The following is a 14,194-nucleotide window of genomic DNA, read 5'->3' on the forward strand; positions in this document are numbered from 1 at the left end:
CATGTTAATCAGTTCGCCAGGATTGGAATTAAGGACAACCTCTGCACAAAACCCTGCGCAATTTTTGTACGGGGAACCAACGGGAAAGCTACTACATAATTGTATTGAAACAGTGGAATTACAAACTAAAGTAAGACCCGATATGGAGGATCAGGAATTGGAAGGAGGAGAAAAATGGTTTATCGATGGTTCCTCGAGAATGATGGAGGGAAAACGTAAATCGGGTTATGCCATCATAAATGGTATAACAGGACAGACTGTAGAATCGGGTCCCCTAAAAGCAAATTGGTCAGCACAGGCTTGTGAACTTTTTGCTCTCCTAAAAGCCCTCAAAGGCTTGAAGGGAAAAAGGGGAACCATCTATACCGATTCAAGATATGCATTTGGGATAGTGCATACCTTCGGGAAAATTTGGGAAGAAAGGGGTCTGATCAACACTAAAGGAAAAGGATTGGTACATGAGGAAATAATTAGACAAATTTTAGAAGCGGTCAGGGAGCCACTGGAGATATCTGTGGTTCATGTAAAAGGACACCAGACCGGACGACAATTCCATACAAGGGGAAACAATTTAGCGGATAAAGAGGCGAAAAGAGCGGCATTGTTGACCGTAAGTATTTCTGAGCTAGTCCCAAGGGAACCCCCAGAGGTTTCAGTGCTTCCTTCAGAAAAGGAGCAGGAAGACTTCAAAAAGGTAGGGGGACATTTCAAAGAGGGTAAATGGTGGTTACCCGACGGGAGGGAGTTGGTCCCGAAGGGGATAGCGAAAGGAATACTCAAAAGACTACATGCACAAACCCATTGGGGAACCAGGGCATTAGCTGAACAATTTTTAAAATTCTTCGGGTGTAAGGGAATCTTCGAGCTTGCAAAACAAGAGGTACAGGGATGTGTGATATGCCAAAAAGTAAACAGAGCGAATTTTCGGCAAACCAATTGGGGAGGTCGACCAATCTCATACCGACCATTTGAAAGAATCCAAGTGGATTTCACGGAATTACCGAAAATTGGCAGAAATAAATATTTGTTAGTTATAGTAGATAAATTGACACATTGGGTAGAGGCTTTTCCCAGAGCTAAGGCCACGGCTCAAACAGTGTCTAAAATTCTACTGGAGGAAATAATTCCTAGATATGGTATTATAGACCATATTGATTCGGATCAGGGTACACATTTCACCTCAAAAATTATCAAACAGTTGTCCGATGCGTTAGGGATCAGATGGCAATATCATACTCCTTGGCACCCTCAGAGCTCGGGGCAAGTGGAAAGAATGAATCAGACATTGAAGTCACAAATATCCAAATTGACAATTGAAACAAAAATGTCCTGGGTCAAATGTCTCCCCTTGGCATTGTTGAATATAAGAACCATGCCGAACTCAGAAACAGGGCTGTCCCCCTTTGAAATGTTGTATGGAATGCCGTACAAGCATGGTATGCCGGTTGAACATCTTCAAACAGAGGATGTTCAACTCCAACCTTATCTCATTTCTATAAATAAAAACTTACAGGAGTTAAGGAGAAGAGGATTGATTCCTCAAAGCAGCACGTTGGGATTTCCGATCCACCAAATTCAACCAGGGGACAAGGTACTGATCAAAGTGTGGAAAGAGCAACCCCTCAGTCCCCACTGGGAAGGACCATTCCTCGTCCTCCTGACTACAGACACCGCGGTTCGTACAGCTGAAAAGGGCTGGACACACTCTTCCCGAGTGAAGAAAGTTTCGGTTCGCGACTCCCCCGAGTGGAAAATTGTAACCCCTCCGGGAGAATTGAAAATCAGGCTTCAGCGGAACAACAAATGAGCAACGAAGACAGGATAAGTTGCACCAATTTTGAATGTTATTGTTTTCCTTTTGTACATTTTAAGTGTGCATATTGTAAACAAACGTGGGTGACTCATTGTTTGGGAGGGCAAAAACCGAGAGGGTTGTGTGCCACGTGTTACAAAGAGGAATTAGAACAGACCAACCTTTTTCTAGCACTTGCTACCCGGGTGGGTATCTTGGAACTCGACTCTCCTGAGTGGTTCCGATTTTTTCAAAAAGGATTACGAGGCCATTTGGACTGTAAAGCGGAACCTCTAATAATAGAGTGCCGCCGAAACGTAAAGGTACCGTGCAGGAGCGGCACGATCAAGGCATCTCGGTGGGCAACCTTTAAAAGGAGGTTTGCCATCAGAACGTCAAGGGCCCCTGAAGACAGTCCTTGCTGCCGAGAAGATGGTTATCCCCGCCGTATGTTCTTGTACGGGCGGAGGGAATGGCAGAGGGATGCGATTGTGGGGAATCCTGACGATCCTGAACCTAGCCATGTGCTGGACCGAGAGAACGGGACCCGAGGCGCCTCCGGGGACGACCTCCCTGGGGAAGTGTGAGCAGTGCCCAACTGCCTCGCGAACCGAGCCATGGATCGCCTGCCCTCCGGAATTGCACGCAGGAGAATGTTGGGCAAACGGTACCCAAATAGACCTGTGTAAGCTGGAAGGAAAAATTTGGTGCTCCACCCCGGGGATAGGTACTGGAAAAAGGCAACCCCATAACACAGGGGAAAAAGAGGTCCAAGCGACCCACCTACGAAATAAGAGAGATATAGGAGGGGTTTCCCCAATCTCGGTCTGCGGGCAGTGTAATAAAACTGTCTGGATTGGAGGAAAGAAACAGTCAACGTTCATTGCGTACCACAGAGTCAACCCCTTGTGTTACAATAAAGCAAACTTAAAATATTGTGCCATGGGGGGGAAATTGTACTGGGAAGGGAAGAACCTGAAACATGAAACAAAAGTGTCATTCAGTAATGAACCGATAGTTTTAGATTTACTGAAAAATGACGATGATAGAGTGTGTCTGCAGTTTGATCAGGTGATCTGTTTCGCAAAAGACGAGGATGGTTCAGATCCTGAAAATAAAATAAAACAATTAACTCTTGAACTAAAAAGGCAGGAAATGGAAAATAAGAAAAAAAGACTCGAACAAGAGAGGTTAAACTCTCTCAGTGAGCAATACGAACAACTAGAAAAACAATACGATAATTGGAAGCTACCTAGCCCTAATCAGAATCTATTCATAGATCTGATGCAGGAAATAGCTACCGAATTGGGATTGACTAACTGTTGGATATGTGGTGGCCTGAAATCAGCCGAAAGATGGCCATGGAAGGGAGAAGGATTAACCCCAGAACAATTACTTAAGTGGACAGGATTAAAATTATCCAAAACAACCCGGCGACCAGAGGGGTGGGTGATTGACAAAAGAATCATTGGAACTTTTTGTGTCAGTCGGGAAGGAAGGGAATTCACCGAGCTAGTTGGTTACACCCCGTGTGTAAAAACTCTCTCGGTAAATTCAGATAAAAAGACAAAAATTTGGCAGCCGGAATCACCCGAGGGCTATTGGAGCCAATCTCGGGAAAATAATTGCGAATGGATAGATCTAATTGGTTTATGTTGGAACAAACAGGACGGGGCGAATCCCTTCCATGCCTTTCTCGGCCTGAGGGAATATTGGGAGGACCCGGCAAAACTTAACAGAGATTGGAAGGCACCGGATGAGATTTACTGGATATGCGGAAAGAAAGCATACAGTGAATTGCCCAGAAATTGGAAAGGGTCATGCACACTCGGAATAATTCGGCCTTTCTTCTTTACACTACCTAAAGATGAAAGCAGGTCTTTAGGTGCTCCCCTCTTTGAAACCCTAGCCCGACAAAAGAGGGAATTGAAACGGGAACTACCAATAGCCGGAGGTAACCACCAGTGGAAGGGGGAGGAATGGCCCGCCGAAAGAATCATACAATATTATGGACCGGCAACATGGGCAAATGATGGCAGTTGGGGATACAGGACCCCAATCTACCTCCTCAATCGGCTCATTAGGTTACAGGCTGTGGTAGAAGTTGTTTCAAACCACACTTCAGAAGCCCTGGAACTCCTAGCAAAACAACATTCTCAGATGAGAGCCTTTGTCTACCAAAACAGACTCGCTCTCGACTATTTGGTAGCTGAGGAGGGAGGAGTGTGTGGCAGATATAACGAGTCAGAGTGTTGCATGGAGATAGATGACTTCGGAGAAACTATAAAGGGTCTAGCCGCTGAAATAAAGAAAGTAGCCCATGTACCCGTCCAGAAGTGGAATTCGATTTTACAAGCCTCTTGGTGGGATCAAATTTTTGGGCAAGGGGCATGGTGGAAAAAGCTAGTATTCTTTATAGGATGTTCTATTGCCGGAGTCATCTTCCTACCCTGCCTGATTCCTTGTCTGATCAGACTGATACATTCTGTCGTTCAAGGAATGCAGATTGCCTCTCTCCCAATAGACCCAGAAAAGGCACAAGGAAACACTACCCTTCTTTCAAAAATCATGAAGTTAGAAGAAGAAAAAGAGAATAGAAATGCGGTTAAGGCATTGAGGGAATTTGAAAATAAACATATGTTGTCCACAGAAAACATAGAAGAGTTAGACCAAGAGGAAAACGACATTATTTAACCTGATATTCCTCTGAAAAAAGTATGAAAACACGAATTTTTAATGTGTTCAAATTATTAGGTGGGGGACTGTAATAAAGAATTGAGTAAATAAAAATTCGGAATAAGAAGTTTAAATAAAGTATGTATAATTATAACTAAATGTAAGTATGGAATAAGGAATTCTCCTCCCGGTCGAGGTAGAATTCCTTTTCCAAAAACCACGAATTGCAAAAGAACCCCCCCAGATAACAGGTTTCAGCAGACTCATCAACTCGGAGGAAAAGACAGGACACAGGCCATCATAGAAACAAAAGAACCAGCCTAAAAGTCTACCTCCAGAGAAAGGCAACGCCCGGCCGATTTCGGCCGGAGACCATCAAGCAAGACAAAAGGGACGAGCCCCAGGAAGATGGTCGTTGCCAGAATCGAACACCACACCCGCCAAACCCATACTACAGAAACTCAATCAAGAAAGACAAAGAAGAGACTACTCCTCCGAGATATCCATCGGCGCTAGCCCGGATCTCTCAATCCCGCTGTGATGAAGTATGTTAAAATACATACAGACTCACTTTGCATTTGAGGAGACTCTGCCCGGATACTTACTGACTCAATGTTCTAGGCCAGGAAATCCATTCACCAAACAATCAGGGACATTTGGTGAATGGAAACTGGTTGGAATTCTAGCCTGGGGACATAAAATCCCTATAAAAACCCAGGCCAGAGAACCTTCAGACGTGGATTTGGGAACACCTATACCTTGCGTATAGACCCTGTCCACCCAGCGCTGCGCTGTCCATTTATTGTGGTTTTTTCCTCGCTGTTTGTTGCTTTATTAATTTATAATAAATTAATCTTTGTTAATCTTTAATTTGCCGTTGCATTTATAACAATAATGTTAATATAATCGTCCATAATATGTCTCGTTGGATGATGTAAGGTTTTTGTCCCAGTGTCTGGTCTCGGCTCCCACACCTCCGTAAGCCCTTTTCGTCCCCATGCCCGGGGCACTCCCAACCCAGCCTTCCTGCCAGGTACTCTCGAGTCCTCATTTCTTAGGCGGGGTCTCGCTGGCTCTCAGGCCATCAGCCGGTGACTTACGAGGTGTCCATGGAGCCGGGTCCTGCTGTTCTCTTGCTTCGCTGGATGCCACGCATTCTCTCACCATATGTTGCAGTCAGCAACCTCAGGATCTCATCCAGGGAAGCAGCAGGATTCTGGGGACCAGCATCAAACACCAACCGAGATGGGCTCCCGTTCATGAAACCATTTATTCAGCATGGGAACAAAGTCAGGTCCAGAACAGAGAGCCCTGAACAGAGGCACGGCAGGGGTTTTTGAGGGACAGAACCCCCGAGGGTTTCCAACTTTGAGGGTGGAGTTCAGGGTCAGGGACCAGTAGAAGCACACCAAGGGAGAACCCCTCAGGGAGAAACCCAATCAGAACTCCTGGGCCGCCCCTCTCAAGGGGTTTGGGGTGGGACAATGTAACTCTTTGTCTCCCCTGAGGCCGCTACCACACCACTATAATATTTTTTTCCACTGATCTATCATGCTGAGCACCATGCAAGGCTGTAGAGAGGTCAAGACAACCTCTGTTTTTAAAACTCTGCCCTGCAGCTATTCCTTACGGTGCTGTCAGCAGGGAAGACATTTTGTCTTCTAAAACCTTACTTCTGATAGTTTTTCCCATCTGAAAACTATCTGGGCCAGGGGCAGCACCCAGGGACCTGCCTTGCCTGGGGGAACTTATACCTGGATCTTATAACTAAGTATCAGAAACAAGGGCACACACTCTGTATTCCAGACTCCAACATTTTATTCTTATTCTTAATTTTCCATGTTTTAAGTACTACTACGTCTTCATCTACTTCAGCTTCTACCTCTTCTTCCTAATATTCCTATTCTTATTCTTTATCATTTCTTGGTTTCTGGAGGGTCTTATGCAGGTTTTAGTTGGGGGGGAGGGGTGTTGGGTTTTTTTCTTTCCTATTACTACTTCCTAAACACAACTTTCTTTTCTTTTGTTAGAATTGTGTGTGTTGCAGTCCAGCAGGCCGCTGTCGTGTCCTGGGAGCAACACCTCCTGTCTGTGTCCATTCCTCATGGCCAAAGTGCCCCAGGATCAGCATGGAGTCCTTTCCGGAGGAGAGGAAATGGCCTTGGAGTCCAGCAGGGAGGAGCTGGAGCCAGTGTCCCTGCAAAGGGCCAAGAGCCGTGTGGCTGTGGCCCTCGGGGACCCGGTGCAGGGGTGCCGCTGGCGGTGCCAGGCTGCCGCTGGGAGCCGATGACTTTCCAGGTGCCTTCCCGGCCGGACGATGGGCCGGGATGCGGCGCTGAGCCCCGGCAGCGAGGGTCCCCCTTCGGGTGCCACTTTGGGCTGCCGTGTGCCCTCGGGGAGCCACCCCAGGGGTGCCGCAGAGCGGCTGGGGCCGGCTCGGCCCCCAGGGCCAGCGCAGGCCGGGGCAGCCCGTGCGGCTCGCTCGGGGCGCCGGGCAGGCCGCGGGGCAGCCGCCATCTGCAGCCCTGCACTGCTGGCAGCGGGCGCTGATCCTGTGGCTGTGCCGCCAGGCAGGGACAGTGGAACAGCCCCCGCAGCACCCACAGCCCCCGCAGCGCCCGCAGCGCCTGCAGCGCCCACCTCAAGAACGAGCGGCCTTTCCTGTGGGGAAGCGGCTGCCCAGGAGAAGAGACATCTTCCACCGTGGCTTGGGCTGCCAGAGGGCCAGGCCCAGCACAGAGTTGCTCTTGTGGGCACAGCTCGGGTTCCTGGCACTCCACCCAAGCTTCTCGAGGGACAGGCAGCAGGATTCCCTCTCGGGCTAAATCTGCCAGTCTCTGCTGCCTGGCCTCTTCTCCTTCCTCGTGCAGCTCCAGGACGCTCACCTCATCCCAGTCATCGTCCTCCCGCTGCCAGGCCTTGAGCTGGCTGCACAGGATGTCGCAGTATTCCCTGCTGTCCTGAGCCAGCTCTCCATCACTGTCATCATCCCAGCTGGACCTGGAGGATTTTCTCTTTGCTTTGCCTCCAGTCACCTCCTGGCCATCCTGGCACAGCTCTTGCTTGCGGCAAGCTTCCCAGCCCAAGAGTGCCCGGCGGCTCGTGCCTTCTCCTGGGGACAGCCGCTGCTCAGGAGATTCTTCCCAATCTGAGAATTCCTGACAGTGATCGCTGTCCGCCTGCCACGGCTCCTGCTCCCTGCACTCGCCCCACTCGGAGACAACTGGGGAGGGCTCTTGCTCCCTGCCCTCATCCCAGTCCCAGAAATGCCAGTAGCTCCCCCATACTTGGACCAGCTCTTGCTCAAGGCCTTCATCCCACTCAGAGAGCTCCTGGCAGCTCTGGGCTTCTCCTGGGGACAGCTGTGGCTCAGTGCAGGCTTCCCCTGGAGTCCCTTGCTGGAACTTGTTCATTTCTCCTCGGCAGAGCTCTGGCTCTTCCTCAGCGCAGGACTCCACGGCTCCTCTCCTCCCTCTGCTTGCCCTCTCAGCCTCCTCCTGCTGCTCCCTCAAGGCCTGGGCTCTCTGTGAGCCGGGCCAGGGCCTGTGGGGCTGGGACTTGGGCTTCGCCTTCTCCTCCTCCGTGCCTGCAGTCCTCTGGCACACACAGGTACCTGGACACAGCCACTGTCCTGGGACTGACCCAGGCCCCACAAGCCCTTTATATACCCCCCAGCCGGGGCGGGGCTCTGCCATGTCACAATGGACTTTGGGCACCGCAAGGTCCCGCGTCATCACGGGCCCTGACGCACCGTGCCTGTGTCACAAAGGGCCACCCCGGCACCCCGTGCCTGTGTCACAAAGGCCACCCCAGCACCCCGTGCCTGTGTCACAAAGGGCACCCCGGCACCCCTTCAACAGCCCAAGGCACCAGGAGCGGCCTGGAGCAGCCCAGGCCTTGGGGGATTGCAGCCCCTTCTTCTGAGCCGCTCCTTCAAATGATCAGGAGTGGCTGGGGCCAAGTGAAGGTGCAAAAGGAGACCGTGTGTGTCTTCGTTTGAAAGACAGGGGCCTGCTAAGGGAGGCAGGAGGCTCCTTTGCAATGGGAAATGTAAACCCCCTCGCTCCCAATTATTATCCCTTTGAAAGGCACTCTCTGGCAAAGATAGGAGGACAGGAAGAACAGTTTGTGCTGCTTTTGCATGAATTGCTATTTGGTGAGCAGGGAAGAAGCCCCCCATGGAAATGATTTTACTGAGAGGAGCTGCTAAGCGAGAGCTGCCCCTGTGCCAAGCAAAATCCAAGAGCTGGCTAGCTGTGGGAACTGACTACCTATTAAAGCATTTAAAAAGCTGGATCCACCTCAGTGAGATTGACATTTTGCAGACAGGCAAGCCAGGGAAATCTCTCTCTTGCTTCCACCTTTGAGGAGGTACCCGGCTGCCGGTCGGGCCGGGCCCCGCTGCACTGCGGCCCTTGCAGTCGTGCTGACAGTGGCCACAACAATCCTTAAAGCTTCAGGGTCCCCTGACACCCGGGCAACCGAGGAGGAAATTAAAGGAGCGGGTTCACTGGAGTCCCCAAAACCAACTGGAATAGGAAAATCAAGTAGGGATGAGGCCCATAAAGCCTGCGCAGCACAGGAGCAAAGTGCAAAGACCAGGCCTAGGGGCAGACACAACAATATCTAGGGGAGGTGTGAGGGCGCAGTCTGAGGGCATGGGTCCAGACACAGACTGGGGTTAGAAAGATGCAAAATACTGTGACGAATTGCAACCAATCGGGGGAGAGAAACGGGAAGATTTTAGAAACATAACTTTCAGTGGGGTGACTTGATGAATGTATGAATTGCCATCAAGCCTTTGGCAAGTGCTTCCCAAGGCTTGAACTCAAAGCCTGCTGCTTCAGGGCTGAAGTCTTTCTGGCCCTGTGTCCCAGAAGGGCTGAATCGCACAGGCTCGGCCTGGCGGGGCCGGGCTGGCCCCAGCAGTGACCGGGTGGGGACGGGAGGCTGCGGGACCCCGGCTGAGGCTGGGCCGGACCACGGCTGCTCACACCTTGCCGAGCCTAAGCCGTGCCCCGCTGCCGGCCCCCGCTGAGCTGGAGTCCGCTGGGCTCCGGGAGGAGCTCCGGGTGGGTCCAGGCCCCCTCGGCCATGGCCCGTGCAGCACATGGTAATTGAAAGAAATTGGCCAGGAGACAAAACTCCTGTTTGATGCCTTTATTAGGATTCAGCTCTTGGGGTGGGGGGGGGACCGGGTTTGCTCACATCACAGTGACCACACTGTCAGCTCCAAAGAGGAGACACAATTCAGCTTTGCAGCACACACTGCAGAGCTGGGGCTTCCATCCTCATGAGAGTAGCCAGTGACCTGTTGTTCTGGTTTGCTGTCTAGGGCTGTCAGTCCTTTCCAGTCCTCTTAGGTCATGGTGATGCAGGAAGATGGTTTCTAAGCAGGTTTAGGTGATGCAGGGAGATGATCTTGCGTCATAGCTTGCTCAAATATCTTTCCTTGTCCTTTTATTCCTCTGTTAGCTCGTTGTTTTGGTGTCCTGCCTGCCTTAGTTTCCATTTTACTCGGTTACACAGCTTCCTGGGAGTTTCTTTGTTCTAGTGTGGCACAGGGACCATGGGAGTTGCCTCGTTCTGTGGCACACCTTTCTAATGGGTTGCTTTTGTTAGTTGGATTTAGCCCCCATGGGAGCAGCTCTGTTACAAGGTAGCAGGGAAGTAAGCGGAAAGGGTACAGGAATGTCTCATAAGAACCTTTAAAACACTTCAGAAACTGGTAAGTAATTAACATTACTAATAACCATTGGAGTAAACAAGGGGTACAAGGTTTACAAATGGGATAAGAACATTAACTGTACATAACTAAACACAGTATTTTATCTGGGGTGGATTTCTTGAGAGATTTTATTCATGACATGTGCCTGCAAGGATGCGGCACCTCTCTGAGCTGGGGGAGAGGCCAGGGCTGCACAGGGGGGATGTTGTTGGCAGCTCCATGAGGACGCTCTGGGACGCTGCCCTGGGGTGTCCAGTGCAGTGGGGATGGATCAGCCCCTGCTCTGCTGCTCCTTCCCATCTCCCCCAGGGACCTTGCAGAGCCCCAGCCATGCTGTTTGCCCCCAGCCTGCCCACGGCCAGCCTGGGGCTGCTCACGGGGGTTTTCTGTGCTGAGCTTTGGCCTGGCCGTGTTCTTGAGAGAGCCTGGGCAAGGAGCCTGGAGCCCCCAGGCCCTGCCCTGAGGCGTCAGCGCTGCCCCAGCAGTGCCCATGGCCTGTCCCTGCTGCAGCCCCGGCACTGCCACCCCCAGGGCTGTGCCCGGCCCTGAGAGCACTCAGGCCCTGCAGCAACACCAGGGCCAGGAGGGCAGCGGGGCAGTGGCACGGGAGCAGCACTGGCAACACCAAGTGCTGCTGCTCCTGGGCACAGCTGCTGTGCCAGCACTGATCTGCCCCCAGCTCTGCACACAGACACTGCTGCTGCAGCTCCAGAGAAGGGAACAAAAGGGGCATCTCTACAGAAAAGTTTGCTGGGAGATCCTCTCGTTCATTGAAAGCCACCAAGAGCACAGCCTCTCATTGTCACAGTGTGTGGGCACAGGGAAGGTGGAGAGAAACAAAATGAGAAATAGCACAAAACAATGACATTTTATTGAAGACAGTTTTAAAACATAAAACAAAGTCAAAGAACCTCCTAAATGAAACCACCAAGAAGTATCAAAAATAAGTTTTATTACAAGTTATTTACAGGAATTGGCCAGCAGTTTAATGTTTCTGAAATGATCCAGTCATCAGTGTCCACACTGCAGCCTTGAGCTCCTGGTTCCTCAGGCTGTAGATGACGGGGTTCAGGGCTGGAGGCACCACTGAGTACAGAACTGACAATGCCAGATCCAGGGATGGGGAGGAGAGTGAGGGGGGCATCAAATGAGCAAATGAGGCGGTACTGATAAACAGAGACACCACAGCCAGGTGAGGGAGGCAGGTGGAAAAGGCTTTGTGCCGTCCCTGCTCAGAGGGGATCCTCAGCACAGCCCTGAAGATCTGCACATAGGAGAAAACAATGAACACAAAAAAGGCAAGTCCTAAACATGCACTAACAGCAAGAAGCCCCAGTTCCCTAAAATAAGATTTGGAAGAGGAGAGCTTGAGGATGTGTGGGATTTCACAGAAGAACTGGCCCAGGGCATTGCCGTGGCACAGGGGCAGGGAAAATGTATTGGCTGTGTGCAGCAGTGAATAGAGAAAGGCACTGGCCCAGGCAGCTGCTGCCATGTGGGCACAAGCTCTGCTGCCCAGGAGGGTCCCGTAGTGCAGGGGTTTGCAGATGGACACGTAGCGGTCGTAGCACATGATGGTCAGGAGGAAATACTCTGTTGCAGCACAGAAAAACAAAAAAAATACTTGTGCAGCACATCCTGTGTAGGAGATGTGTCTGGTGTCCCAGAGGGAATTGTGCATGGCTTTGGGCACAGTGGTGCAGATGCAGCCCAGGTCAGTGAGGGCCAGGTTGAGCAGGAAGAAGAACATGGGGCTGTGCAGGTGGTGGCTGCAGGCTACGGCGCTGATGATGAGGCCGTTGCCCAGGAGGGCAGCCAGGGAGATGCCCAGGAAGAGGCAGAAGTGCAGGAGCTGCAGCTGCCGCGTGTCTGCCAATGCCAGCAGGAGGAAGTGGCTGATGGAGCTGCTGTTGGACATTTGCTGTGGCTGCACATGGGGGCCTGTTCATGAAGAAAAAGAGCAGTGACAAATCAGGAGAGGCTGGGACTCACCCACCCTTGTTCCTGCTCTGGGAAAACTTCACCCAGGTCCCTGACTGAGCTCCAGCTGTGCTGTCTGAGTGTGCCAAGAACAGACAGGCCCGTGCCTGGGGGCTCTGCAGGAGCCATCCCTGCCCTGCTGCCCTGGGTTTGTGGCCATGTGACTGAGGGAAAAGGCTGGATATTCAGGATTTGTAAGGGGAATCACTCCTAATGCAGAAGGGCTTGTTGCCATATTTACTCCCACTTCTAAAAGACATTGAGTGCAGGAAGAAATTTTAGGCATTCTTTCCCTGCCCACAAACCATTCCTGGTTCTCTGAGGTCAGAAATCCCCAGCATTTCTGCTGCACTCAGAATTTCCCACTGAGAGATGTGAGAGGCAAAGGATTCCCTGTGGCTTAGGGAAGGTGAGGGGCTGGATGGGCTTGTTCCCAACTGCCCTGGGTTTGCACCTTTGGCTGGAATCAGAGCACAGTCACACTCCTGTGTCACCCTGGCATAAACCAGACCCTGCCCAGGGCAGAGGGATCCCTGAATGTCTCACCCTCTCTAAAGGTCTCTGGGCAAGGTCTCAGCACCCCCCTCTGCCAAGGACACTCACGGCTCCCTTGGCAGAGCCAACAGCATTTCCTCAGCTGTGGCATCTCTGCCCTTCCCCGTGGGACATTCAGGGAACTCTGAGAGGCTCTGGCACAGATTTGCAGCCAGGAGGGCAGCTCAGAGCTTGGAAGGACACAGCAAGGAGATCCCCAGGAGTGCCCATGATGGGATCTCAGGGAGGGGGCTCAGCTCATTCCCCTTTCCCATGGACTGCTTTGCCCACAGCCCCACAGGTCACAGGGAAGCTGGGACACCCCATTCCCATGGACACACCTGCCTGGCAGCAATCCCAAGGGCAGGGCCTGACTCAGCTGCTGCAGATGCCAGAGCCTCACTGAGAGCCCCAGATACCAATGACAATATCAGAGCAGTGCATTTAGGCTGTTTAGGAGGCTCCCAGCAGAGAGACTGAGCACCCAAACTTACAATTCTGACATCTCTGTAAATGTTCCAACATTACTTTGCTGTTCCTGGTGTGTCCCCTTCAACTCAGAATGTTCTGTGATTCTGGGATTACAATTCCTCTTCTGCTTCTCTCATCCCTCTGTTGTCTATAATCAAAAGAGAAAAATAACCTTCTGCAACAGTGTTAGAACAGTAAAGTAAAAAACGCCTTCATTGGAAGCTTCCAGGTGTCCCAGTAGGGATGAGGCACACCCAGCCCCTTATTTCAGCAATTTATTAAGATTAATTCATTAGGATATTTAACAGAAACATTCAATAGGAGATTCAGCTGCCCTAGTTACACACCCCTGAGTCAACCCATTGGAGTAGGTCCAAGGGTTTCTTTGCCCCACTTTTTGTTATGACTGCTCACATTCTGGTTAAAATACAAATTCTCGTAGCTGCTCTTTCTGATGATAAGACTATACAGTATTTCTGAAATGTATTTAGAAGGTCAGATAATTATTCTAAATTCAAAGAGAAAGGTTAGGAAATATACTAGAGTTAATTAAGGATAATAGTTACATAAGTATATACTAGTAGTTTAATAGAGTTAATTAAAGATTATAATTTTATAAATATATAATAATAGTTTACGGATCTAAAAATGTATTAAAAGTTTATAAAAAGCAAAAATCTTTTTGCTATCATCTCAACTTTCCCACCCTGCTTAAAGAGAGAAATTGAACACAGTCTCAGGAAAGCTCCTGATCTTTACATCAATCCCAGGCTCACCATCTTTTGGGAAGTGTCCTCTGGAGCTGTGCCCAGGCAGGTCTGGAGCTGGGAGCAGCCCTGCCCCACACAGCCCCTCTCAGCAGCAGCCCCTGCCCTGCTCAGGGCGGCTCCTTCCCCCCACAGCTTCTCCCCAGCGCTGGGAGCAGCTCCCCGGGCCGGCTGAGAGCTGTCCCTGGCAGGCAGCAGAGTCCCTGCCCCAGCACAGCGCCCTGGGCTGCAGGACCCTGCTCTGCA

The 14,194-nt window shown here is 50.9% G+C and overlaps 3 protein-coding genes across 3 annotated transcripts in view; 2 read left to right on the top strand and 1 right to left on the bottom strand.

Moving 5' to 3' along the window:
- The window catches only part of LOC147646404 (olfactory receptor 14I1-like), a 186,438-nt gene that overhangs the window by 108,232 nt on the left and 64,012 nt on the right, over nucleotides 1-14,194 (top strand). The gene's annotated exons all lie outside the window — the stretch shown is intronic.
- LOC147646405 (olfactory receptor 14I1-like) overlaps nucleotides 1-14,194 on the top strand; it is a 142,156-nt gene that overhangs the window by 108,227 nt on the left and 19,735 nt on the right. The gene's annotated exons all lie outside the window — the stretch shown is intronic.
- Nucleotides 11,182-14,104, bottom strand: LOC111944858 (olfactory receptor 14I1-like). Its single transcript, XM_023947521.2, has 2 exons — nucleotides 13,205-14,104; nucleotides 11,182-12,137 (listed from the first exon to the last, which is right to left on the bottom strand). The coding sequence occupies exons 1-2, from the start codon at nucleotides 13,233-13,235 to the stop codon at nucleotides 11,182-11,184; spliced, it is 987 nt and encodes a 328-aa protein (XP_023803289.2). The 5' UTR covers nucleotides 13,236-14,104.

This window comes from Cyanistes caeruleus, unplaced genomic scaffold, assembly GCF_971803275.1.
Source record: "Cyanistes caeruleus unplaced genomic scaffold, bCyaCae1.hap1.1 HAP1_SCAFFOLD_99, whole genome shotgun sequence".
Lineage (NCBI taxonomy): Eukaryota > Metazoa > Chordata > Aves > Passeriformes > Paridae > Cyanistes > Cyanistes caeruleus.

Excerpts from the sequence above, each read along its gene's own strand:
- LOC111944858 (XM_023947521.2), bottom strand. The coding sequence starts at position 13,235 with ATGTTGGAACATTTACAGAGATGTCAGAATT. Across the intron at positions 12,138-13,204 it reads TTTACAGAGATGTCAGAATT|GCCCCCATGTGCAGCCACAG; the intron begins GTAAGTTTGGGT and ends CTTCATGAACAG.